Genomic DNA, 27,940 nt, shown 5'->3' with positions numbered 1-27,940 from the left:
TTCAAGCGAGAGCGGCCGCCCAGGCACGAAGTTCGCACGGTTCGAGTATCAGAGCGAGGAAAGCGATAAGCTAGGTCAGTTCGTTATTTGTTGTTACAATATCATTTGTATTTCAGGAGTCAAGAGATCGTAATAACCGAAGAAAGATCCGTTGGGTAAGTCAGTTAAAGAAAACCAAATTGGAATAAGGTTCACCGCAGGGGTATACAAATATCTGTCTGTTTTGAGATAATTTAAATTGGTGATTTCAATCTGTCTTTTCGCGCAATTATTCTTTGGATTAGGAGTGTATGAGGTATTCGATGTTTGACGAACAATTATTCTGTGATACATGGGCGAATCTTTATTGGGGGAAACCATTAAAATACATCATTTTGTGATGAATTCTCCGAATAGACCATTTTCGTAATGTAATCAAATTTAGGGCATAAATCTTTGTTAAGTGCCATGTTACAAATTATTTAAATTCACCTGTTATGAATAATTGTATTTTGATATAGGTTTTGGCGGCCAATTTCACACTTTTTTCATTCGAGTTCATATTTCGAGCATTGGAATTAGCGCAATTTGCACTCGCAGCGTCAAATCAGCTTTCAAATTCAGAATCCGTCATTCAAATTCACTATCCGTGCAATCAATTGTTAAATCGGGTCATTCAAATGTTAATTAAAGCCCCTTTCACACCGGGCCATGCGTAGTGTTGCGTACCGACTACGCCCTACGCTGACCTACGTAACTATGCGCTGAGGGACGCAAAGGGGTACGCGAGATAGACCGTACTTTTGGCGTAGAGACTAGACGCAGAAAGTACGCATTTTGTACGCGACAACACTACGCACCCCAACCCTACGCAACACTACGCTACTGTACGCAACACTACGCTACCCTACGCCAGTCCGATGAAGCAGTAAAACCTTGCGCAAATAGTAAGCAACCTTACGCAACCGTAAGCTAACCTGTACGCCAGGCCTACGTAAACGTACGTATTCCTACGCTTCTTATATGCAGTCGTACGCGTAGGTACGCCAATTGCATATGCCGTAGGTACGCGGTGCATATGCACAGGGTACATAACCATACGCCATCATACACCAGCCTACGCATAACCTACGCAGGGACTACGCCGATGCAACATTTTTTTCATGAATACGCTGCCCTTTTTCGGCGTAGTCGGTACGCCACACTACGCAACTCTACGCAGATCCGGTGTAAAAGAGCATTCAGATTCTTTTAATGCCGACTATGGTACCTCGGTGGACATTCAAATTCGTGAATGAGCAAGCATGTTTGAAATAAGTGCATTCAATTTATAAAAAACATTGCGATTTGTTTCTTTGGGGTCTTTGAGAGAATTATTTTTCTGCTTAGTTTATGGATAATAAAGGCTTCATTATCATGACGTTCGCATTATCTTTGTTTATTCCCATTCTCAGTCAGAAATGTTGTTTATTTGTATAAGGTTACACCAAAATATCCTTTAACTGTAAGCATTGTGGGATATATACCGGAATGTTTGATTTTCTCAATGTTAAGACTTACAACAAAAAGTTAAACACATGAATATATATCTTGCAATACTACTCATGGCACACACTTAACAAAACAAAAATGTATGTAGTGTACATGAAAAATGCAGTAACTACCTATATAATAAATAATTATAATGTTCAATTCTTATATACCGCATATTACACAATTGTCTCTATGCGCTTAGATACGAGAGAGAGAGAGAGAGAGAGAGAGAAGAGAGAAAAGACATGAAGAATATTGAGCTTTCACCGTTTAGCAATTACAATTATCAAATCAATTACAAAATGCACATGTTTACTATATAAATTTAAGACTGGCATGATCGAAACAGATATGTTTTTAAGTCGGATTTAAACTGATGTAGTGAAGGACAACGTTTTAGAGACTCTGGAAGATTGTTCCATAGTTCTGGTATGGCATACTGGAAAGCACGGTGCCCATATATTTTGGTGGATGTGACTTAAGGTGTGAATGTATGTTTTGAAGATGAACGGAGATTGCTAGTTGGTAGATAACTTGAAATAATATTTTGCAAATACATGGGAGTATCATTGTGTTTACATTTATATGCAATTGTTAAGAGTTTAAAGATGATTCTATCTCTTACAGGTAACCAATGTAAATCATACAACATGGGAGTAATGTGATCTCGTTTACGTTTACGTGAGACAATTCTAGCTGCACAATTTTGAACTCTTTGGACCTTGTCTATGAGAGAATCTGGCAAACCAAACAACAAACTGTTACAATTGTCAATACGACTCATAACAAATGCATGAACTAGTTTTTCTGTTGTGGCTTGATCAAGGTAACGTCTCAATTTGCCAATAAGACGAATTCTTTTGTGAAGTGTCACATTACTGGATCCAAAATGACACTCGGCTACGTTTTCCCTTTCAACTCATCACAGCTTGTTTAACATATATATTTAGTATAATATTTTTTCCGAGGGATCCGCCACTGGGTCCAGGGCGCGGAGCCCTCAGAAGCTCAGGGGTTTTGGGCAATAAATAACGATCACATGAGCATATTTTAAACCTTATTTGTGATACTGGCAGGACACAAGTTGGTGTTGGGTCCAGGGGGCGGAGCCCTCAGAAGCTCAGGGTTTTTTGTACATTAAATTATCGGCAGATGAGCATATTTTTTACCTTATTGTGTCCCTGACAGGTCACGAATTTGCGTGGGGTCCAGGGGGCAGAGCCCTCGGAAGCTCAAGGGTTTGGGGCAATAAGTAACGGTCAGATGAGCACATTTTTATACCTTATTTGTGACACTAGCAGGACACAAATTGGTGTTGGGTCCTGGGGTCGGAGCCCTCAGAAGCTCAGGGGTTTATACATCAATTTATCGTCAGATGATCATAATTTTATACCTTATTTGTGTCATTGGCAGGTCAGGAATTGGCGTGGGGTCCATGGAGCGGAGCCCTCGGAGGCTCAGGGGTGTTAGGTAATAGATTTCGGTCAGATTAACATCCAGCCGTCCACCTTAGGGCCCTAGGTGGAGTCCAGGGGGCAGAGCCACCGGAAGCTCAGGGGTTTTGGGCAATAAATTACGGTCAGATGAGCATACTTTGATACCTTATTTGTGACACTGGCAGGACACTAATTGGCGTTAGGTCTTAGGGGCCGAGACCCCCAGAAGCTCAGGGGTTTTAAGCATTAAAGTACCGTCAGATTAGCATTCAGACGTCCGCTTTAGGGCCCTAGGTAGGGTCCAGGGGGCAGAGCCACTGAAAGTCAAGGGGTTTTAGGCATTTAATTACGGTCAGATGAGCATATTTTAATACCTTTGATATCTTTCCCCTTTTATTTCCTTCTTTTTTGTTCCTCCTTTTTTTTTCTCCTTTTTTCTTTCCTTCTTTTTTCCCTTCTTTTGTTTCCCTTCTTTTTTTCCCTTCTTTTTTTTTCTTCCTTTTTTTTGCCAGGGGGGGATGGGGGGCCGGCCCCCCTGGATCCGCCACTGGGCCCAATGGCCCGTTATCGTAGCATTGACCCAGATTAAAAATACAAGGTACAGCTAATAAACAATGTGAAATGCTCAGGTTGGATTTTCTTTTACGAATTCCGGCAATCACCGTGCTAGACAAATCTTCTGCTGCAGAGGGGCCCACCGACACACTAAAAAGAAACGAACGAGGTACCACTTAAAACTTATTATAACTAAATACATGAATACCACAAAGCACTGAATGGCCTATGCCAGGCAAATTTTTGCTTGTTATAGGGCCCGACTGGCATCCCAAAACTGCGGCCCAGATGCCCGTTGTTGTAGCATTAACCACAGTTAAAACGGCCTACTTAATAGGTATGACCAAATGGTTCAATACTCAGATTCAAATTTGATTTCGATTGGAGAATTCTGTAGTCGGAATGGGGCAAAATTGTGTCCTGCAAAGACAGCAATGCGTCGTGACAAGACGTGTCATTTCGGTGCCGTGTTTGCGGCCTGTTCGCGCGCCATTATACACGCATACGGTACGCACTGTCTACGCAATACGCGGGCAAAAATGGGCAACATTGGCACACATTAGGCGGTGTTACACAGAGGCCAAAAATCCGGATTTTAGCTATCCGGATTTTAGTTATCCTCTTAATTGGCTGTCTGTCACCAATTATCCCTTCAAAAATCCCTTAAAAAATCCTCATATGAAGCAAGATAATTCTCTCTTGAAAGGATTTTTCAAGGGTTTTTTAAAAGCATTTTTCTGTCTGACACCAATGTTGAAAGAATCCCTTTAAAGATCAGTGTAAGTTTAACGTTATTGGCTAGCATAGGGTTTTTAACGCGCTATTATAACATGCGCACAATTATATTAGCGCGCATTTAATGATTGAACGTGTGATGTCACAATGCTTATCTACCTAAACGGCACATGCGCAATGGCCCATCAAAAATCCGGATTTTTCGTAGCCTGTCTGTCACCAGTCTGTCACTGACGTAAATGAAAAAACTAGATTTCTAAAATCTGGTTTATTCAAGATGGGTCGGAATTTTTCTGTGTGACACCGCCTATTGACACGCAATGGCAATACGCAAAAATTTGATGCGTGCAGAATTTTTTAAAAATTAAAAATTCTCTCTATAATACGACAAGGCACGCATCCCCATACCCTTCCAACACTCCTCACGCTCGTTCACGAAGACTTTAATCTTTGGCACGACGCATTGCGTGGCATTGCGTGAGGTAAAAATCGTGCTAGTGTCAGGGTGGCTTCACGCTGCAGCTCCTGATTTTGTGTATAAACTAAGCATTTCTCATGGGTTTTGAGTACATCTTTATAATGTAAAAAAAGTTTATTTTCAACCAAACTACGAATATGTTTACTTGAAGGTAATACAAAGTTTTAGTATGGGGTAATGAATTTGGTTCAAATGAAAATATTGGAAGTATATGCGATCCTACACTATTCAGTGATCGTTGTTGCGGTTGAAATCAAGTCTAAAGTTATGAAATTGTAAATAATGCACTCTTTATGTTGTATAGCTCCCTCTCCAGGTCAAGATATTAATTAAGCTGTAAAACAATGTTTCTTGACTAAAATCGACCGACTAGCTATTCCCGTTTAGAAGTTATATATCACAACTACGTATTCTGAGATTTTAATGGTCGCACCTACCATTGTACAGCCGTAGGTGCTATTTGAAATTTATCAAAATTTACCGGAAGCACCGGTAAATTTTTATATTCAATTTTTCTCGAAAGCAGAAGCGTTTTAGGGGCTAATTTTTTAGCGGTTATAATACATGCACAGGGGCATCCAAATATATCCAAATTGTAAAGAATCACTATCCACCGAATCTTCAAAATTTCCCAAAACTTTGTATTACCTTTAATTTCCCTTTCCCATACACTTTCCCCTTTACTGGATATCAATATCTGCCAAGGTTTGTTCCTATGTATTTGTTTTGGATCAAAGGTTCATGTCGAGTGATAATCATCAGCCCGTTAACACACAAATATTAGGAAATCAATGTTACCTATGGCTATATCGTCAAACATAGTAGGTATAGGCCTAATAGCTAGAGGATCCGCTAAGGTTAAAGGTTGCAAAATGACTTGGGAATGAACCTTACTGGGAGCCGTTACTCGATACCGTCAAAAGTCTAAGTTCTTGGACATCCCATAGAAACTCATGTTAATTCTATAACACACGTTTCAATGTCTTCTCTATGGATGGAATTCACGTAGCATACATAAGGTATATATTTCCCGATGGAGGGGAAGCCTGAGGCACGCTTTTGGGGGGTTTTCAAGAGAAACTTGTGTTCAATAGGTATGCATAAAACTATTGTAAAAGTAAGGGGAGGCTATGTGTGTCTTATAAATGCAGCTTGTGATCCGATTTGGAAGCTGATCAGACTCTTTGATGAAATGGCATGGCGGTTACAAAAGAAGAAATTTACATATTGCCCTATTGTATATTCATAATCATTGATTTTTTTACAAATAGTTAATCAAAATCACATTTGTCATGGTTTAACTTACCAAATAATTACTCTATATTAGTGCATCCACACAAAATATTTTACTGTCATTATAACTTGGATGCTGGTGTGAGGAAATCAGATTTTTACGGGGAAAATTGGAAAGTTTTATTATCAATTTAAAGAAAAGAATCTGTGGAAATGTACATATTGCCCTAAAGGTATATGGTGTTGTGTCACCGGAATATGTTATCTTAAGATGTATCATTGAGCTTTTGTTAAATGCCGATGTTTAAGCCAAGAAAGGGGTAAATATGAAGTTCAGAACTGTGATAAAAACTGCTCTAAAATGCACCTTTCAAAACTACAAAACAAAATTAGCTCGGTTTTCTTGCGACCTCTAACGTTTCCTTGAGAATGCGGAAAAATGAAGAGAAATACAAACAAACAACATAAATCGTTCTTTTATCCAGAGTCCCCATGTGAAAGACATAATTCAACAATTTCCATGTACTATTCATGTGTGTCTCTTAACATGTATTTGTATCTTTTAATAATTATTGCTATATCTACCAATTCGGATCGCGGTCGAAACAAATGCTATGCGGTCGGCTTTTGAAGGTCATTTCGAATATTTTGACGTGGTCGAAATAAAGTCATTGTGTAAATGTCAGGGGGGGGGGGGTACTGGCTCTGGAATATGTGTCGGCAATGTTATGCTCTCTTTCATAACTTACGAGCCAGAGTAATATAACACTGACTTCCTATAGGAAATCCATTTAATCAGATGGTCGAATCTCAGCCAGTATCTAACATATTCAATTGGTTTTTCGACATTTGGACATTATTTTTGATGCTCTTTCAGAAAATGAAGAAAAAAAATTGAGAAATTCCCAAAATAGATTTTTATGATGTCACAGCTTCGGTACTCTATAAGCTTTTATGTATATAAATACATTTCATTTAGAACAGTCTCTGTATTTATGTCCCGTGTGTTATAAACACTTTGCGTTTAAGGCCTGCAATAGATTACGATTATGTTACCATTTAAACCTTCACTTATGGTTTCAAACAGCACTTTTATTTCAGTACTATGATAACTATATACGCAGTGGCGGATCCAGGGGTGGGCCGAAACGGCCGCGGCCCCCCCTATTGGCGGCGCAAAAAAATTGAGATGGAAAAAAAGAGGAAGAAAAAAAGAAAGAAAAAAAGAAAGAAAAAAAAGGGGGAAAAAAGGAGAAGATAAAAGAAAAGAGAAGAAAAAAGAAAAGAAAAGAGAGAGAGTTCAAAAAAGAGGAAAGAAAAAGAAGAGAGGAGCCGGGGAGAAAGAAAGACAACGAAATGGCACTAAAAATTAGTGACAGTAACGACGAATAAGGGAAAGACAAGGGGAAGGGGGGGGTGCGTGAAGGCGGATGCATTGAGGGGAGGGGGGGAGGGGTGACTGGCCGTATTCTTATTTTTAGGTTATGCGAAACTGAGTCGGAATTATGCTTCTTTTAAAAAAAATCTTACCATGCTTGTTTATGTTAAGCCGTAGTGCATGAAAAGGTTAGAGTAGAAACACTTCTGAAAAGGCCGCGCCCGCCGGCCGGCCCCTCCAAAGAACCGCAGAATGGTAATCTATAAATTATGGGGTCATTCTTGATGGCTTGGGAGTCGTTATTAAGGAGGGGGCCAGCCCTACTCAAATGGTAGTGACGGTAACGATGGATAAGGGAATAAGGAGGAAAGGGATGCACATGCAGGCGCGTACGCAAGGGGGGGGGGGGGGGGTCGAACCCCCCCTCAAATTTGTGTCAAGTTGTCAAGTTGGTCCTGATGTGTATAATGCGTAGACCAGGGGTTCTCAAACTTTTTCTTTGACGGTCCAGAAGCGAATTCTATGAAAGCTGTAAGGTCCGAAATGACACTTGTATACTGAAGATAATGAGGCTTGTTTTTGGTCTTAATCTGATCCAAGGAGAATTGTTACAGTTTAAAAAAAAACAGAACCGCCAGTGCTTCCACTCGTTTAAATAAAGTTTCCTGAAAAATAACACCCAATATCCTGGAATTTGAAGGAATTTTCTTAAAACTTTCAAAATGCCTCTTACGTGGATTTATTTTTTGGATGAATCGCTATGACGTTTTAATATATATTATTTATTGAGTGGGCTTATTTTGCTTTCGAATGGATCCATACAACATGGAAGAGCTTGAGGGGCCTGGCAGAGCCTTTTCAAGAGAGAAATTGTCTTTAGAAATTGTCTTTTAAATTCACACTAGCGTATAGCACTAGCGAGCTCTCCGATCCAGGCTAGACTCTTCTACAATCTTAATCAGGGGCGGCGATTTCTTTTCATGACCAGGGGGGGGGGGGACGGACGAAATGCGAGGGACAAGGGAACATAGTGAGCAAGAGGGGCCAGTGGCGTAATGAGCAGAAACGTTGGGGTGTGTGTGTGTGGGTGTAGGGGGGGGGGCTCAAGTGTTTACGATCAGGTAGAGCAAAGCGAGCGAAGCAAAAAGCTTAAATTGGCGTGGGGTCCAGGGGCAAAGCCCCGGCGGGAGTCAAGGGCGGAGCCCCATGAAGCTCAGGAGTTCTTTAGGCATTTAATTACGGTCAGATGAGCATTTTGATAAGGTTTATTTGTGATACTGGCAGGTCACTAATTTGGAGTGAGGCCTAGGGGCGGCGCCCCCAGAATCTCAGGGTTTTAAGGCATCAAATTATGATCAGACGGTTGAGCATCTAGGGGCCGCCTTAGGGCCCTCGGAAGGGTCCAGGGGGTAGAGCCCCGGGATTCCAGGGGAATATAATGCCATTTTAGCAACATTTGTAAATTGTTGGTATCAAATTAGAAATAAACCATGTTTGATTTTATTGGGGGGGGGGGTACTGGTCCCCCCCCCCCCATCAGTACGCCAGTGAACGGGGAGGAGGTGACGGAAGTGACTACCCCCATAGAGCCATATGATAAGTCTTATTATATAGCTCTATGCTACCCCCTCACAGGTTTGTTGTATTACAAAATTACATTCTTTAGCAAAACTATAGTATAAAAATTACAAGCAATATACTTTTTTCACACTTCAATTTTACTTTGCCGGTATCTAGTGTGCATTCCGAAGGGTTGTAAATATATATTAGGTAAATGTTAGTAAGTAGGCAGGAAGGGACTTTTTAAAAGAGCAAGCTGAATATTCATTTTTGTACCACAGATCTTATTCTATAACTCTTAATCCTGTACACATACAATGTAAACTGTGTTTACGTGATACCAACAGAATACATATTTCTACAATATTTACTCGTACATTTTGAAGGATATTAGTAAACCTCCATTTTAGGCCACAGTCCATGGGCTAGTAGTACTACCCAATTTTTCACATATCGGTCCCTTTCTGAATTGCCCACGCCCTCACCCCCCCCCCCCCCCCAAGAAAAAATATTTTCAAATTGTTACATGTATACACAATATAATTGATGTGTCAACCTTCATAATGATTATTGACCTCCTTTAAATTTATATATGGAAGACTTTAGAAGACAACTGTTACAGTTCAACTATAGGGCATGCTTTAAAGCATCTTCTAATCTGTCCTGACTAAAATGTAAAACGTTGTTCACATTTTGTATTCTTTGTTGAAAAACTTGCTTGCTGGCAAAAGTGTATGCATGTTTAAATTTTTGTTTACATGTCTAGTCCGGTTAATAATAGCACGCAATGATGTTATTATTCGACACGTTATTCACATTATCCTATCGATAAGCGTAACGATTTGCTTTAGTATCATATAACAAATATAACAAGTGACAAGTATATACAACAATGGGCAAATATTATTGTTTCCAGACCGATTTTTAAGTGAGAAGAACTTCATTTAATATTGAAGCTGTTGCCGTTTGTATATACATAAACTGAAGTTTAATGGTGTAGATTTGTTTGAGACTATATAGCCTTTACTGAGATATATCTCCAATCAAATCAAATTTAGTGATGTTATCGAACAACTTAAACAATATCAATCTTCTATTCTCCTAAATAAATCTAAGAAACTTGAAAATTGCATTACAATGTAAATTCATCGTTAGTGAAAATGTTATACAATATACAACAATGGGCAAATAATTGTTTCCAGACCGACGATTTAAGTGAGAAGAACTTCATTTAATATTGGAGCTGTTGCCGTTTGTATATACATAAACTTGAAATAATAAGTAGCCTTGAAAGTGTCGCAATATATCATGTGTGAGTGAGCTTGAAGTTTAATAGTGTAGATTTGTTTGAGAGTATAATAGCCTTTACTGAGATATATCTCCAATCAAATCGAATTGAGTGATGTTATCGAACAACTTAACAATATCAATCTTCTATTCTCCTAAATAGACCTGGGAAACGTGAAAATTGCATTACAATGTAAATTCATCGTTAGTGAAAATGTAATACAATATGCAACAATGGGCAAATAATTGTTTCCAGACCAATGATTTAAATGGCCCATGACATCGAAATACAAGTGTATTCCTGTTGGTGTGCAGTCCTGCATACATCTCTTATTTTGATATGTAAACTTCTGAATTTGTTTCATAGATTTTTAAATATTTGTTGAAATATTTGTTTTTCAAACTTGCTAAGCTCCACCCCAAAAACCTCCAGATCTCATTCCCCTTGTGACATCATCTGTCAGTCATCAATGTGCTAACTTGAGAAAGTGGCATGTAACTTTGCCAAAGTTGACCACCTGTTACAATACCACAAACCATAGCAACATATAAGTTGCTATGTCAGACATGTCAGATTAAACTAATATTTTAGAATAGACAATGGTATGTAATTTCCCCCAGCTTTGCACACGTTCATAATAGAATTGCATGCTTCTATACATAATGTACAATACATCATCATTGCCTTTGTCTTCCTGGTGATGCTACAGCATGTCTGACATAGCAACTTATATGTTGCTATTGTATTACGTATTGTAACAGGTGGTCGACTTCGGCAAAGATACATACCATTTTCTCAAGTTAGCTCATTGATGACTGACAGATGATGTCACAAGGGGAATGAGATCTGGAGGTTTTTGGGGTGGAGCTTAGCAAGTTTGAAAAACAAATATTTCAACAAATATTTAAAAATCTATGAACCAAATTCAGAAGTTTACATATCAAAATATGTGATGTTTGCAGGACTGCACACCAACAGGAACACACTTGTAATTCGATGTCATGGGTCCTTTAAGTGAGAAGAACTTACATTTTATATTGAAACTGTTGCCGTTTGTATATACATGAACTTGAAATAATAAGTAGCTTTGAAAGCAATATATCATGTGTGAGTGAGCTTGAATGTGTAGATTTGTTTGAGACTATATTGCCTTTACTGCTTGGGGTCCAGGCGAAAAGCCCCAAAGGGGGTCAAGGGGTGGACCCCCTGAAGCTCAGGGGTTTTAGGCGTTTAATTACGGTAAGATAAGCATATTTTGATACCTTATTTGTGACACTGTCAGGTCGCTAATTGACGTGGGGTCAAGGGGCCCCCTAAAGCTCAGGGGTTTTACGCATTAAATTACGGTCAAATAAGCATATAGGGGCCCTCCTTATGGCCCTTAGTGGGGTCAAAGGGCAGAGCCCCTGGAAGCTCGGGGGTTTTAGGCATTTAATTACGGTCAGATAAGCATCCAGGAGCCCGCCTTAGGGTCCATTGTAGGACCCAAGGGGTGGATCCCCGCAAGCTCAGACATTTTAGGTATTTAATTACGGTCAGACGAGCATATATTGCGACACTTTTTCAAAAAAGTGAGGGGGCGGGGGCTCGAGCCCCCCGATCCGCGGGCCTTGACACGTAGGCTTCTAAATAAGCATAGTTTTGGCTGACTGTAAATTTGGGAATTTTCCATAAACGAATACAACAGTATAATTTACAAAAAAGTGAGAAATACGTTTGAATCTTCTTTTTTTTGGGGGGGGGGGGGGCAACTGCCCCAAGCCCCCATCAGTACGCCAGTGCGAGGGACGAGGGAGCATTGTGAACGAGAGGGGCGAAGGTGACGGCACTGACTATCCCCTCACAGGGTTTTTGAAGTTTTGTTGTATTAAAAAATTACTTTCCTTAGCAAAACTATATTATAAAACCAAGCAATATACCTCTTTTACTTTGCTGGTAACTAGTGGGCAGTCCGAAGGGTTGTAAATATCAGTTTAGGAGGTAAATTTTAGTATCAGTAGGAAGCTTGGGCATGGATGGGATTTCTATTTCCCACTCTAGACCTCTGTCATATACATGTATATTGATATCGCTATGGGAGTTGAAATGGCAAATATCAGCCTGGTGGCGGTTATTTTACCTGACTGCTAAGAAAGCATAAATGCTTGTTTTGTTAGTAAGCAACCAGACGGCCGACGGCTTTAGGTCCTCTCCGAGGGGCCTGGTAATGAGGATTAATGCCTTCCAAAAGGGCACTAGCGCCTTGACTTGGTTTCGAACCCGGGTCACCGGATGACAAGACCACTGCTCTACCGATGTTAAATTATCAGCCTGGCAAATATATACACTTAATATGTTGTATTACTCCTTACTGAAAAGAGCAAGCGGAATATTCATTTTTGTAGCACACTAGCACTGATCTATTTCTATAACTCTTAATCTTGTAAATATACAGTGTAAACTGTGCTTACGTGATACCAATGGAATATATAGATTTTCTACAATATTTACTTGTATGTTTTGAAGGATATTATGCAAGGGATGCTATAGCGAACGAGCGAGAATATTTGTTTGCATTTTTATTAGTCTAAACGCTGTACTCTTGGGCCCTCCAGAGCTTATAAGTGTGTTGCAGTCTGTAGTCAGTATTTGCTATTCATTTTTTGCACTTTTTCGGATTTCCGGGGGGACGTGTCCCCCGTCCCCCTGGGATCGCCGCCCCTGCCTACAATTAATGTGGCTAATCACAGCCGCTGCTAGCTACACGCCCGAGTATGTACAGCTCCAGCAATCCAAAAATAGACTCTGTCTCCAGTCATTCGCACAGTATACTTGACTGAACAATAAAAAAAAATATGCGCGGCCTGGACGTACGTACGTACGTACATTTCCGCGCGCCCAGTCTAAGAATTCAGACTCGTATTCCGAATATACATGCATGTAGACATGTTACACGATTTAAATTAATGGCTGTGCAGTGAATAATTGTCCCGAGGATGATTAGAAATATATTGACATTTAAGTTATACTGACATTAAACTTAATTATTGAAAATATATCGCCATTTTGTTTTAATGTAGATATTTCGTTTGATATAGTTGCAAAATATAAGTTATTTGCAATCGATTGCAACTCAACATTTTTTGCAAGCCCCATTTATAAAAACATAACACTTCAAACATAAAAACAACTAAATAATACGCCAAACTTTTTGTTTTAAGGTTTTTCTGAAAATAAACGTTAACAAATAGAGTGGACACTTTTCGCCAATCGCAGACTCATATCGCCCATCTAGGAGACGCATATCGCCGGTGGAATGCGGCGAGACGCGTCTCTAAGACGCGTATCGCCTGGCGATATGCGTCTGTACAGACGTGAATTCGCTAAGACACATAACGCCACGACACCGGCCGGCCATACGTAAATGGCAGTGACGGTAACGATGGATTAGGAGGAAGGGGTGCATACGTGAACTGCAAGCGTATTGGGGATGATCAAACTTTCATTTTAGAGTGTGCAATCTGGGTCGGAATCCAGCATAATGTATTTTTTTAAAAGAGGTTCACATAAAAACACTCATGATAAAGCCGCGCCCGGCCCCTACAACATCATTTTGGATTTTCAGATGATGGGGCGGGTGGCAGGGGTAGGGGGCAAAGTTCGCCCCACTCTTCAAGTACCCCCCAAAGGGCCACTTTTACTTTGTTAAGAAGTGCCCCTTCCCCTTTTTAACTCGGATAAGCGCACATTTCATCAACACATGTGCCCCCTTTCCTATCTGATAAGGGCTATTTAGAAAAATGAGGCCCTTCATAAATAAAAAGTGTCCCTTTTCATCTCTGGTAAATGACCATTTTCATATATGAGAAGTTAATTCTTTTCACTTCAGTGCTCTCTTCACCTCCGATAATTGCCCCTATTCAAATCTGAGAGATGCTCGTTTTACTTTGAAAAGTACCCCTTCCCCTCCTGATAAGTACTCTTTTCATCTATGATGGGTGCCCATTTTCACCTTTGCTAACTGCCCTTTTATTTTGAATCGTTCCCCTTTTCCTTTCTAATAAGGGACCTATCCCCTTTTCATAAATGCCCCTTTTCACCTCTGATAAATCAATTTCCGATGGATGCCCCTTTTCCGTCGACAAATGCCCATTTCCCATACTCATAAGTGCCCTATCTCATTTCTGGTGAGTGCCTCCTTTCAGGTGTAAGAAGTGCCCCGTTTGAATCTTTGATAATTACTCTTTGTACCTTGACACATGCTCCTTTTCTTTCCTAATAAGTGTCTTTATCCCTTTCGATAAGTGTCCCCTTAACCTCTCATCATCAGGCACGTAGCCATGGGGGGCACGGGGGGGGGGCACGTGCCCCCCTAACTTGCTCATCATTAGTCTTGCACCTAATTTAAAGCGACTAAGAGTAATTTCCCCTAAAGCTCGCTCGTTCCTTCGCATTTATAGATGATACAATTATATGTCACTTTAAAACAAAGTTTTTTCAGTCTTCCGTGATGCTTATAACCCCATCATGATTTGTTTTTTTCCTCTTTATAAGATGTAATTTTTCACTCTGCGACCTCACAGATTTTACATTTTGTTCTCGCTCGCTTTGCTCGCTCGCAAATAAATATTCAGACAATCACACCCAGCCGAAAGTGTGATGCTTAAGCAATATCTTTTTATAAAGAAAAACAAATATTGAAATCGTCCCTGATAATGGAATCACAATGAAAGGATATATACCAATGTCTAAAAAAATGTATATTTTCGCTTTGAGATTTCGCTTTGTAGGTGCCCTTTTTTGTTGGTGCTTTCCACTTTGGAAATAGCTCCGCCGCCCCTGCTTACGCATTAGCGCCAGCGTTAATTTCGCGCTTGCGCGCACAGGGGGTGTCTGTATGTGTGTGTGTGAGTGGCATGGGTGTCGATCTGTCACTGATACCTATTCATCAGGGGGGGATGATCTATTCATTCACCCCCCCCCCCCTGATGAACAAGTATTACGTGAGGATCGACACCCATGGTGTGTGGGGAGGGGGGGGGTTCCTCTCTAGCTCTGAAGCTGAATTTTTTTTACCTGGATTCGTGCGATTTGGTTAATACTTTTAGAGGGAGTCTGAGGGGTGATGTGCCCCCCTCTGAAGCTGACATTTTTTGGATTTTTGAAACTGGATTCGTGCGTTTTGGTTTATACTTTTTTGGGGAGTCTGATTTGATTTCAAAACACCTGCAGTTTAATGCGGGATGGGGTTGCAGCCTCTCTTTCCCCGAAAATTTAAAAAATACCAATATGCATTTGTTATATCTTATCTCGTATATTTTGGTGACGATTAACACTTTCACAACATATATACATAAGCTCAAATTTCCGCTCACTCGCTTCGCTCGCTCGCCAAATTATTAAACCAGGAAACAGATATTGGAGCAAGAGGCTTCAGCCCCCACTGATGGAAATGTCAAAAAAATTGCGCGCGAGCATAACTTGAAAACGGGGAATGTTGATATCGGACAAGAAATGTGACGTGAGCATGTCCCCTTTCCAAAATAATGGTGCCCGTTTGTAGGTACCAGTACACTATTAAAGTACAGTGCTTCTAATATGACCTTGTCAGTATTGGTAAGTTTAAATAACGGTCTGCGCGAATTTCGAATTTCCGGCCCCCCCCCCCCCCCTATTGGAAAATCCTGGATCCGCGCCTGATATACGCAAACAACTCACAAATGTACATGCATAAACTCATGTAGTCCCACATACGCATGAACACACATAGCTTGCTCTTTGTGGCCTTTCTTTTGTCAAAGATATTCCAAAATTCGGTATGATTTTTCCTGACGCAAATTTTGACCAATGTTTGAGAAATGTTGAAAGTAAGTATTACACGGTAGAAGAATTTAATTCTAGATTATATGTCGTTGCTATTTACAGCTTTTGTAAACCTGATCACGTCAATAAAGGCAAAATGAGGACGACGGAAAACCGACACACGCCTTTGGATGAAAACGATGGCTCTGACTCAAAATCCAAAGTTGCCATTCCTCGACATCTTGGACTTTTTGACTGCATTTGGCACTTGGTGAGTATATTCCTTAAAAGCCTTAAGCTGTCACAGTTACCCGATCAACAACGTCGGAATTCGGGTATCAATCATTTTTTTAAATTGAGTCAAAACCATGCCCTTGATGGAATTAAGTAACAAAGATAATCAACTAAATATTACAATTATTATTGCTCATATTTTCACTAAGACATTCAAAATCCTTGTCCGAAACCTTTCAAAAAATGTGCGAACATTACAGCAACAAAAATTACATAATCCGAAAATAATGTACATAGGTGATCCAGTGGGGTGTATTAACATTGTCCTTGAATAGATCTTTTGCACAAAAGACATTTGTTTTTACAGGTCCAAAACTGTGGAATTCTCTTTCAAATGATATTATACAGTGAATTCGATACAAATTTTCAAAAGGAGACTTAAAAGCTTTCTTCTGAATAATTACTAGGCTATTGCATTCCTCAATCAAATATAATTTGTAGTGTGACTTTGTGCAACTTTGATTGTTTCTTTTTATTGACATGTATGTATTTATCAATGTTTTGCGTTTAAAAAGTGATTTTTTTTGTTTGTATTACTGAATCAGTTATTGTTATTATTGTGTTGTTTTTTTCTCATAAAAAAAATGATTAATGATACTTAATTCTACAGGGGGGCTTACACCCTACAAGCTCTGCTTTTTAGTCGGACCTCCTTCCCTTTCAATTTTATGTTTATTTTTTAATGTATTGTTTTGTGCAAATTGATCTATATGATAAATATAAATATAAATATGTGAATATGTTAAAATGTACCATCATTGTAAATATGAACGATTGAAAGAGGAAAAATAAATGAATTGAATTGATTTGAATTGAATTGAATAGCAGGCCAAAGGAAAGGCTGTCAGGAGAGTGGAATGGAGGACATTTTTCGTCATGTTCTTGCCTTTACATTTTGCAGAGCTGGGTGATATCTACAGAATTAAAGACCTACTAAGGATATATCAAACGTTTGCTTTTATACGCAGATAGGGTCGATTATTGGCACAGGCATTTTTATCTCTCCGACTGGTGTCCTTCGAGGTGCAGGAGGTTCCGTGGGTGTCTCCTTCATCCTGTGGATAGTATGCGCCATGATCAACGCGTGTGGCGCCCTCACGCTAGCTGAACTGTCCGTCATCATGAAGAAGTCAGGAGGGGACTTCACCTTCATTTTGCAGGCATGGGGACCCCTGATGGCCTTTATCCGACTGTGGGTGATTCAGTTTATCATTGCCCCGAGTGGTGGAGCTATCGGTGTAATGACAATCTCAAGATACTTGCTGACTCCCTTTTTTCAGTGCGCGGAAGCACCTGTCGCATCGCTACGCCTCGTAAGCGTCATCTGCCTATGTGAGTTTTGAAGATAATAACAGTTGGGTAAAGGGGGTTAGGAGATAATAAAAAATCATTAAATTTGCACTTCTATGACACGCGAGTCCTAATAGAATTCCTAAAGTCAGGGGTACTTTCCTCGTTTATTAGAAGATTTCGCCCTCGGTTTATCGAATTTTGGATATGCAACGGATATCCATCTCTCTCTCTCTCTCTCTCTCTCTCTCTTTCTCTCCTCACTAGTCGTTCTCTACTTTTTCTGTTTCACTCCATCTTCTCTGTTTCCACTGTCTAGTCTTTTATCTTCGACTTTCACAATCAGTTTTTACTTTTCTGGGGGACGGGGTGGTTGCCTTCACATTTTTTTTTTATATCAATTGTATATATAAACTATGTTTGTATACTTTTTATTATTCCATGACCGATCTACAGATACACCTAAACTAAAAATAGATAAATCAATTCATAGGAGCTCTGCTTTATAGCATGTCCCATTGTTGTCAACCACGTTATTACTTATTTGCTATTTTAGCATAATATTGGAAAGTAAATTCTTTATGTTTCTGAAACACATATCAATATGTTCTACGTGTTTTGTATGATTATCAAGTAATTTTTGTCCCGCAGTGTTTGTCCAGGCCGTAAACTGTTTCAGTGTTCGTTTAGCATCCAAGTTGGCTGGTGTGCTGAGTATCACGAAGGTTGCCGGTCTGGTCATCATCGTCATAACTGGGCTACATAACCTGACACTAGGTATATACATTCACTATTCATGTTATTCATTATGGTCAGTGATATATATTAGCCAGGGGGCGTCCCTTCAATGACAAGAAAGGAAGAGAGAAAGAGAAAGGGAGAGAAAGAAAGAGGGGGTAGGTAGAGAGAAAGGGAGAGAAAGAAAGAGGGGGTACGTAGAGAGAAAGGGAAAAAGAAGGAGAGGTGGTGGAGGTACGTGAACATTAACCTTAGAAAAAGAATATGTAACAAACCCTCCCACATGCTCTTCACCCTCTCGCTCCTTTACCTATCAAGACTAGTGCCCCCCCCTCCCCCTCCCCCCTCCCCCTCCCCCTCCCCCTCCCCCTCCCCCCTCCCCCCCCCCCCCCCCCCCCCCCCCCCCCCCCCCTCTGAGTAGACTCATGTTATTTACGCCTTTCATCACTGTTATTGATATTGATATTTAGAACTCAGCATACGTATTCACCATGTTGATAAATGAACGACAAATACAGAGGGGCAGTCTTCCACTTTTAGGCTTGGGACACTATAAGGTTCCACTATCAAGGGTTTAAAAAAAAATGTAGGCCTATACTTCTTTACTTTTGAAGGGGTAAAATGATTTTTACGTATGTTTATACGGGATGTGTGCGATATCATTCCTCCAATCAAGCAGGAGCAGCTCTAGAATAATTGGGAGGCCGGTCTTGAGGGGCTGTGTGGTTTGGCTTGGGGGCTCTAGCATCAATTTTTCTACATGCGCCTCGCATGTTCTTTTCGGGGTGGAGGCTAGCAGATTTTGTTTGGGGGTGTTATGTCAGCTCCCCGACCTTCACTAGAACCGCTACTGAATGCATTCAACGATGAAGTGTACATTGAATATGAAAATAAACCTTACATGCTCTTCATTCATTTTAGGACACACTGAACATTTCCAGCACGCGTTCAACACTGGCTCCTATGACGTCACTCTTCTCCCAACCGGTCTACTCTCCGGTATCTGGGCGTACAGCGGATGGTTTGTTCACAATGTGACAACAGGAGAAAATTAAAGCCCTGTTTCGTTTCACTTCATCACTAATCACGTGCATATAATTTCCTACATCATCATCATCTGTACTGAAATATCGAATTCGTGTGAAAGAATATATGCGAAAGAGACTTACCATCCTCGTGCAAATACATTAAAACTCCTCTCAGTGCTTTGAAACAATAATTTAAATGAATTATTGATAACATATTCGACAGATGTTCATAATGTGACAACAGAAGAAAATTATTGGTACAGAAAGACAATTTGACGTTCCACATTTGTATTCTAGCTGAATTATTATTTTGCCCCAAAGAAGAAAATAACGATAATAGTTAATAAATAAATCGACGTTACAGTATAATATATATGACTCTAAAATGATTTTTGTTTTGTTTCTTTGTTTTACAGGAGTGTTATCACCAGCATAACCGAAGAAGTAAAAAACCCTCAAAGGTAAAATTGAAGGGAAAAAAAATACACAGTGTATTTTGCATTTGATATAAAAGATTAGATAATACATAGCCTCCATGAAATATTAAATGAGGGGGGAGGTGAATCTATGCTTCTAAAAATAAACCATCATATGACTATTTCGAGTTATTCAGCTACTAAGGTGGATTTACGCTTCGGTACACGATAACAATAATATTAATAATCCGTTCTTGTAAAAGAGTTAATACATGTAAATATAACATCCCTATGCGATTCCAAAGAGCTTTGGAAATTATTACCCTAGCTGTCGCTCCCGCAGCCGTTATCAGCTTACAGTGCATTTTAAGGAAATTCTACCAAGCACCCATTTACCTCACCTGGGTGGATTGTGGCAAATGTAGCCTGTCTTGCCAAATGACGTTAGTGATGCGGCAGGGATTCGAACCCCGTACCTTGCGGTTTTTAGTCCGGAGACTTATTCCACTGGACCACAACACCATTACATATACGCTGTCGGATATATCGCATCTAAAATCGAATGGACGTATTAGTAGGATTCTTAGAGAAATGTACGCCTAGGGATGGCGATCGAAGGCCTTCAAAATTCCACGAACAGGAGCACATGAGATGAAAACTTTTGTCTTTCTTTCCAGAAACATCCCCCTTAGTATCGTGATCTCGATGTCATTGATCACGGTGGTATACCTCATGACTAACGTCGCCTACCTTACCCTCCTCTCACCAAATCGAATAATCGCCTCCGAGGCTGTTGCAGCGGTAAGAACTATTCTATTGTTTTGACGTCGCATCTGTTCTAGTAATAGTAGTAGTAGTAGTAGTAGAAGTTGTGGTGGTAGTAGTTTGATTATAGTAGTAAGTCACGGGAATGTAATCAAATAGAAGTAACACTTGCAACAGTTAAAATATCAGTAATCAGTAGTAGTAGTAGTAGTAGTAGTAGTAGTAGTAGTAGTAGTAGTAAATATTAGTACAGTAGTAGTATTAGTACTAGTATTTGTTGTAGTAGTATAAGTAATAGTAGAAGTAGAAGTAGTAGTAGTAGGAGTAGTAGTAGTGTGAGGAGGAGGAGGAGGAGGAAGAAGAGGAGTACAAGTAGAAGTACAAGTGGTATAAGAAGTGAGAGTAGAAGTGGCACTTGAAGTGGATGTTGAAGTGAAACATGAAAGTGGTAGTACAAGACCAGTAGTATTGGTAATACTTCACTTCATTGTATATAGGACTACAGCGTGTTAGCTCTTGGAATCAAGTGGTCATGGATCATCTGGCTGTTTGTCGCCCTCTCCGCTTTGGGAAGTCAAAACAGCGGTCTTTTCAAATCGGCAAGGTATAGTCTTTTGTAGTTGGTACTTGAACAAAATCGCATCAAAACTTTTACTGTAATACTAACTTAAATCTCCAATAATTTAACCGATGGTTAAGGGGATGGATATCTTAAAGTCTGAGAATCAGTTCCTTGAAAGTCAGTTATAGTGATAAAGAATAACAGACACTGCACTTTTGGTAGAGACATTTATAGCGAAAATTAGTAAAATAACGAACTTTTTTAATTATTCAATTGGTTCCATCAAGACAGTCTAACAATAATTTGTTCAATTGTAGTATCTATAGTCATGCAAAACAGATTGTTTTCAAGACTTAAAGTTCGTATATATACAAAATTAAAAAATAGAATTATATGATGACAGGAGAACGTCTTTAATAAGATCTAAATGGCTTAATTTCCTTGGTGTCTGCCTTCGAGTGTCACATAAGCCAACCGGCCACCTATTATGCTTTTAATAAGCTTCGCTTGGGTTTAAAGGTAAAATGCTAATTTTGACGTTGTCGTAATAGTCATTGTGTAACTGTGAATGAGGAGGGGGAGGGGGGACGTAGATTTGAGTAAAACATATCTGTCGGCAAATTGTAATGTCTCCCCAAAGATCTTTCTGCGAATTTGAGTTACACCCCCCCCCCCCTCCCCCGCCGGCGTATTATAATGCAAAGTGTTATAATTTTCTCATATGATTCTCCAATGAAAATTGTACCATTGCAAACTACTTGGAGTAGTATTCATTCTACCTTGTTTACAACTATATTTCCCATCAATTCAGGATAAGTTTTGCCGCTGCGAGAGAGGGACACTTCCCCGAGATCTTCTCTATGGTTTCCATCACTCGGCGGACCCCACTCCCCGCCATCTTGTTTTCCGTTATCAGTCTCATCTACTTGATCGAAAACGACATCATCGCTTTGGTAGAGTATCTGGGTTTCGCCGATGTCGTATTCGAAACGATCACCGTGGCCATTGTACCCTATTACCGATGGAAATACCCGAATCTTCCCCGTCCTTACAAGGTAAACATCGCGCCGCTTGCAAGATATCGTTGGCGCGTGGCGCTGGCATGTCGCAAAGTAAATTCGTCGGATAACTGGCAACCTAAGGTTTTGACTGGTCTATACATAATCATGCCATTTCAAAAAACATTACGGTGATGTCTCTATTTATCAACTTATAGAAGAAAGAAAATGATCTGCATTTTCCATGAGAACAGTCCCATATCAAAAATACGCTCAGGAATTTTAAGTTACGACCTTACGACCTTATGCTTAACGCAACAGTAAAAGAAAGATCTGTAAGATAACAATGATACTGAAACCTAAATCTGTTTCTCGTGTATAATGGTCTTTGATGATGAATAATTTCCTTAGTTAATAAATGAATAAATAGTTTATAATTTTCTTATCATATGCATGTATTTCTTTTCAGCCAAATGTCAATTATGTATCTCATTGTAATCAATTAATGTATATTTCATTTCAGTATGTTGTAAGCTACACTGTAAAAAAGAATTTGTTCATTGGTAATTTTTACGTATTTTTTCCATGTAGAATTTACTTGAAAACATTAGTTTTGCCACTTACGCATTAAATTTAAGTCTTGCTAACTCAAACTTTCAATTTAGTAGAACATACGTGGAATATTTAAGTAAAATCAAATACATAAGAACTTTAAGTAATTTCAGCTTGTATTAATTTAGTAATTTTAACTCAAAATCAGAAATTATACATATTACTCAAACAATTTATGTTGATTATTCTTATCTTTTTAAAGTAAGGATATTTACATAATTTATGAATATTCATTAAGACCAAATTAAACTCTTTTTTAAATAAAACAATTCTTTTTTGTGGTTGAATGAAAATTTAAGGACTTTAAAACATTTACTAATTCATTTAACATGGCTAAGCAAAGACAAGACAATTTTTAATTGTTACCCAGTTCAAAACAAATCAAAACTTGATATTTCAGGAAATTGTCAACCAATTTTCCTTTTAAGATGCTACGATCAAGTATATATAAAATTTGGAGCCTTTCAATACGTGTCAAATTGAAGCGTATGTAATAGTTTGTGATGGTGGTAGCGGTTAAATCTTAAATAGAAGTAGTGAATGATTAGTGGATGTTACTTGTTAGATTAGATGGGTACCAAATCGTGCAATATGTAATCCTATCATAGCTTTGTTTTAATTATCTAAAATGATTACAATAATTAAATTATTTACGTTAATGTAACTCGATTTAACTGAGTAAAAATTTATTCAGCAAAATAAGTAAATTCTACTTAAGATGCCGTAGGTAATATTTACTTAATAAAAATAAGGCAATTCTTTTCCTCAATTTTATTGAGTTATTTCGACTATTATTTTTTTACAGTGTATTGTCATCTGTATTGTTTAATGCTATTGTATGTGTTAAACTGTTGAATATTTAACTTGCTTTCTATTTATGTGCAATGGACCTTGTGGCAGATTAGCCCTGTGCTAAATAAGTTATCCAATAAAGTCTACTACTACTACTACTAATACTACTACTAACGTGCACACTGTCTTTATTTGAGACACTTGTTAAATCTATGGGGTCTCGCTGACTTGAATACCAATACTTTCTTTTAACAGACTATTGTATTGATCTAAGTTCCAGATATTTTTATAGTCAATTTTGATTAATATTATCTTGTGCACATAGGTTCCACTTGTTCTGGCCTTCCTGTACCTAGCTACGTTGATTTTCATCGCTAGCATGTCTCTCTACGCTGATCCGATCAAGAAAGGTGCCGGTTTATTTATTGGATTGATTGGAATTCCAATCTACTACGCCCTGGTACACCCCAAATACAGGATCAAGTGTCTCAGACCGGTTTCGGGTAGGTTTTCATCATGAAAGATAAAGATGAGGTCTAGTCAAGCGATCATATTGTTTAAGAATTCATTGTCTGGAAGCGACTGGGAACTATTTTGATTGATAAGTATTGGTTTATACAGTGAGGATGTGGAATCATGAAACCATGTGACATGACAATTATGCTCCACCGTTTTATCATTACGAATATGAGGGTGTTTGGAGAGTTATCTTTTTTCTGTGGTTAGTTCTTTGTGACATTTACTGAAAGTATCATTATTAGTGTGTTCTCACATGGTTTAACATTAACCAGGGTCCCGTCTTATAAAGAGTTTCGATTGATCTGAATCAATCGCAGGTCCTCCAACCTTTATATCGCAAGTTTACAGTCTCCTAATGTTATGAATATAGTTGAGATTGAAATAAATCGCAAATACGTTGCGACTAATCGTTAACTATACATTAGGCCTGCGGGTGCACCATGTGAGAGAGAGAGGGGAGGATTGAGGAGTCCTAAAAAGGACTCTCGGTAATCTTTCTTGAGGGTGTGTAGTCCTGAAAAGGACTGCTGGTATAGTCTTGAAAAAGACTGTTGGTTATTTTTCTTAGCTTATAGTTCTAAGGAGAACTATAGCGCTACAAGCAGCATCTAATCGTTAAAGTTGATACTCTAAGACAATCCCAAATACTGAGATAATTACATAAATAGAAAGCTTTTAACCCCCATAATAACACCAAATGGTGTCCACCCGACAAAACAAGTTTAGAATAATGAATTTATTAGAGTAAACTCTACCAAAATATCTAAGTCTGAAACCCGGAAGTGCACGTAGAGTCGGGCCTCTATCCGTGACGTCACGAACGGGACTCATGGGCTCAGTGAGAGTGAATGGCAGTGATATTCTTACGTAAATGCTATCCTGTCAGAGCTTAGATTTGTTGTTGTTAAGGCCAGTATATTTGATGGATTTTCTGTTTTCATTTGAATGAAGAATAACGAAGCAACATTTTCCAGTCGCTGATTTCTTTTTATATCCTCATATTCACCTATTTGGTAGAGATTTAAGACGAGTTTACTGCTTAGGAATTAAAGTTAAATCGTACACGTATGAATATAGGCGGATGCATATTGTCATCAGATAAGGTACAGGAGCAGTTTTGTAAAACGAATAGGTCTAGAACTATGATAGTACTTATCATAGATGTGTGTGACTGCCTCAAAAAAGGATACAGTACCAGTTAAACATTTTATGTTGTAAAATATCAAACTTGAACGAGATCATGCAAGCGCGCTTCCTCTATAATATTTTGGCGAGTGATGCGGCTCTTGCATGAACGTTCGTGAAGCGAGCAGAATCGGGAGGTATACCAAGCCGCTGCTCTAGGCGCTGCTTGCTTGTGATGGAACGTACGTGCGCTAGTTATATGTTTATCGGCAATTGCAAGAGAATGAAAGCGACGTTGCCAGCTAAGAAAAACAACTAACAAAGACTTGCTCCTGACTACCGTTATTGGTAGATGAAGGATCTTCAGGGCCAAGGAAGGCGAAAGACATGGGAAAAAGGAAGAAGAAACCATCGGGAGATCGCTGTAGTGTATGGTAATGAACCGTGCATGGGTAGACAGCTACTGTTTACTCCGTGCCTGGGCCGATTTCAACACCAAAACAAAAATTACATGGTGAAAATATCGACTAATAGCACATCGTTGGCATGTAAATGTCATAATTTTTAAAAAGGGGAATTGATATTGATACTATGAAGTACTAGGGGAAGGTAAAGAATTGTACATAGAATTATGATTTATTAGATTTTTCAGCCTTTGAAACAAAAATATGCAGAAAATCGTATCACTCTGCACATGTTTGCTATGGAACATCCGGGTACGTGAATATACTCTTTCCCGGACGTGAGGTCATAAATAGTAGACCAGCGCCGTGACTGATTTTCTATGCAAAGAGAGGCGGATATTTTCGACATTTCAATTGAGGATTTCGAGTAGACAGAAATTTTTGGTGATATACTAAGAAATTGAAAAACTTAAAAATAACATATACTTGCCGTAGGTAACAAATTAAGGGACATTTATTTGCTTAGAGTATCAACTTTAACTGTTTATAAGACAGGGCCCAGAACTCAATTCTTCTCTTCAAAGCTCAGTTTCTAAAAATGATGGTCCCCAGACATATATAATCCTATCTTATTGATACACGTCTGTAAAATCCCAATTAAAAATACACAATCACAACACGCACGCGCACTCCCACCAAAGCCGCCCACACACTCATCATGCACGTCCCTAATCTCCTATCCGGAAACCTACCCCTGGACATCCACCCCCGGATTACCACCCCAAGTCAACTACCCCCTAGGACGACTACCCCTAGGACAAATACCCCCAGGACAACTACCCCCGGACAACTACCCCCGACAACAAAATCCTGGGACAACTACCCCCGGACAACTACCACCTAGGACAACTACCACCAGGACAACTACGCCCCAGATAACTACCCCCTTGGATAGTTGTCCGGGGGCTAGTCGTCCTAGAGGATGGTTGTCGTAGGGGGTAGTTGTCTGGGGGAGTTGTCCGGGGGACTAGTTGTCCGGGGGTAGTTCTCCTAGGGGGTAGTTGTCCGGAGGTAGTTGTCTTAGGGGGTAGTTGTCCTAGGGATAGTTGTCCGGAGGGTAGTTGTCTCGGGGGGTAGCCGTCCTAGGGGTGGTTGCCCTAGGGATTAGTTGACTGGGTGTGGTTATCCGGGGGTGGATGTCCAGGGGGTAGGAGCTAGGCCTAGAACCCCCTAATCTATCTCTCTAGCTTTTCGTTTCTTCACCCATCAATTTCTCGCATCCTCGCCTTTCCAGCCGTTTACTTTGTGGAAAACAGAAAACAATAACATTAAAACATCAGAAGTGACGAAAAATACAAGTTGTCTGTATTGTTAAGATGTTTTAATCATGTTAGAATAAGATTTTAACCTAAACGGCCACATTAAAAAAAATCTGCCTCAAGAGAGATGTGTGTTTTGACCATTATTGGTTTAAACCAAATCGCATCTTCAGAGAATTTCGAGGGCCAGTAACACATGTATAAATGTGTATTTAATTCCCGAGCCGGTAAATTTATATAATCATTTGGTTTGTACATCATTTACAAATAATTTTAACTTTAGAACTTCATCATCACCTTTATTACCATCCGTATCATCACAACCTTTAAGTTATGATCTCACGATTATACACTATGAAAATGAACATGACTGACAATGAAAGCGAACAAAATATACAGTTCCTCAGGTACACAAAGAAACATCCCTTCACTGCTATTATTTAAAAATGTGTAGAACAGGTGTCACATGCATATTCACCTTTTTACATAATAGCAGTGAAGGGATGTTCCTTTGTCTACCTGAGGAATGTATATTTTGTCCGCTTTCTTTGTTCGTCATATTCATAGTGATATTTGTTGTTGCATAGCGTTGTTCCTCAGTTGTCGAAAAGCTAACATTCTTATTTTCTTTATTTGTCTCTTGTTTTCAGCAAAAATAACGCGATTACTTCAGAAGGTGTTCTATTGCGTGCGACAGGAGAAGAAGACGTTCTAAAACGGAATCCGTTGATTGAAGGGTGCCTAGATCTCATCGATTACTTCTTGCATTTCCGTCAAATTTCTCAGTAAACTTGCTTTTATTTGGACAATAAAACCATTGACGAGAACCAACTATCATGACAATAAGACCATTCAATGGTACTATTGGACACAAACTGTGATGATTGATGAAGCATGCATATCATTTAAGATGAATTCGTCGAAGCATGGAATACCCCAACAGTATGGTAAATAATTATATGGAAACGTTTCCACCACTTCTTACTGTACACACAATGACCTTATTTAAAATAATCATTACCTCAAAGTCGGTAGTTGTAGAGTATAGAACTAGTACAGTATATGACTAGGAAGGTACAGCTGGGATATTTATGGCATATTATTGATAATAAAATTGTCGAT

The 27,940-nt window shown here is 39.2% G+C and overlaps 1 protein-coding gene across 1 annotated transcript; it reads left to right on the top strand.

The window, feature by feature from the left end:
• LOC581357 (cystine/glutamate transporter) lies at window positions 1-27,756 on the top strand. Its single transcript, XM_030975790.1, has 11 exons — window positions 1-155; window positions 16,080-16,227; window positions 17,219-17,582; window positions 18,192-18,317; window positions 19,200-19,299; window positions 19,723-19,767; window positions 20,400-20,523; window positions 20,985-21,091; window positions 21,861-22,104; window positions 23,777-23,954; window positions 27,469-27,756. Exons 2-11 carry the CDS (start codon window positions 16,114-16,116, stop codon window positions 27,531-27,533), a joined length of 1,467 nt encoding a protein of 488 aa, XP_030831650.1. The 5' UTR covers window positions 1-155; window positions 16,080-16,113; the 3' UTR covers window positions 27,534-27,756.
• Window positions 27,757-27,940: the final 184 nt, after the last annotated feature.

This window comes from Strongylocentrotus purpuratus, unplaced genomic scaffold (assembly GCF_000002235.5).
Source record: "Strongylocentrotus purpuratus isolate Spur 01 unplaced genomic scaffold, Spur_5.0 spur5_scaffold_8, whole genome shotgun sequence".
In the NCBI taxonomy this organism is placed as follows: domain Eukaryota; kingdom Metazoa; phylum Echinodermata; class Echinoidea; order Camarodonta; family Strongylocentrotidae; genus Strongylocentrotus; species Strongylocentrotus purpuratus.
Note: the sequence above shows the minus strand (reverse complement) of the source record. Positions and strands in the feature narration are given on the sequence as shown.

Bases quoted from the DNA above. Each gene is read 5' to 3' on its own strand.
- LOC581357 (XM_030975790.1), top strand. From the start codon at position 16,114: ATGAGGACGACGGAAAACCGACACACGCCTTTGGATGAAAACGATGGC. The intron at 18,318-19,199 runs GTATATACATTC...CATTCATTTTAG, and splicing joins GCTACATAACCTGACACTAG to GACACACTGAACATTTCCAG. The intron at 23,955-27,468 runs GTAGGTTTTCAT...TCTTGTTTTCAG, and splicing joins GTGTCTCAGACCGGTTTCGG to CAAAAATAACGCGATTACTT.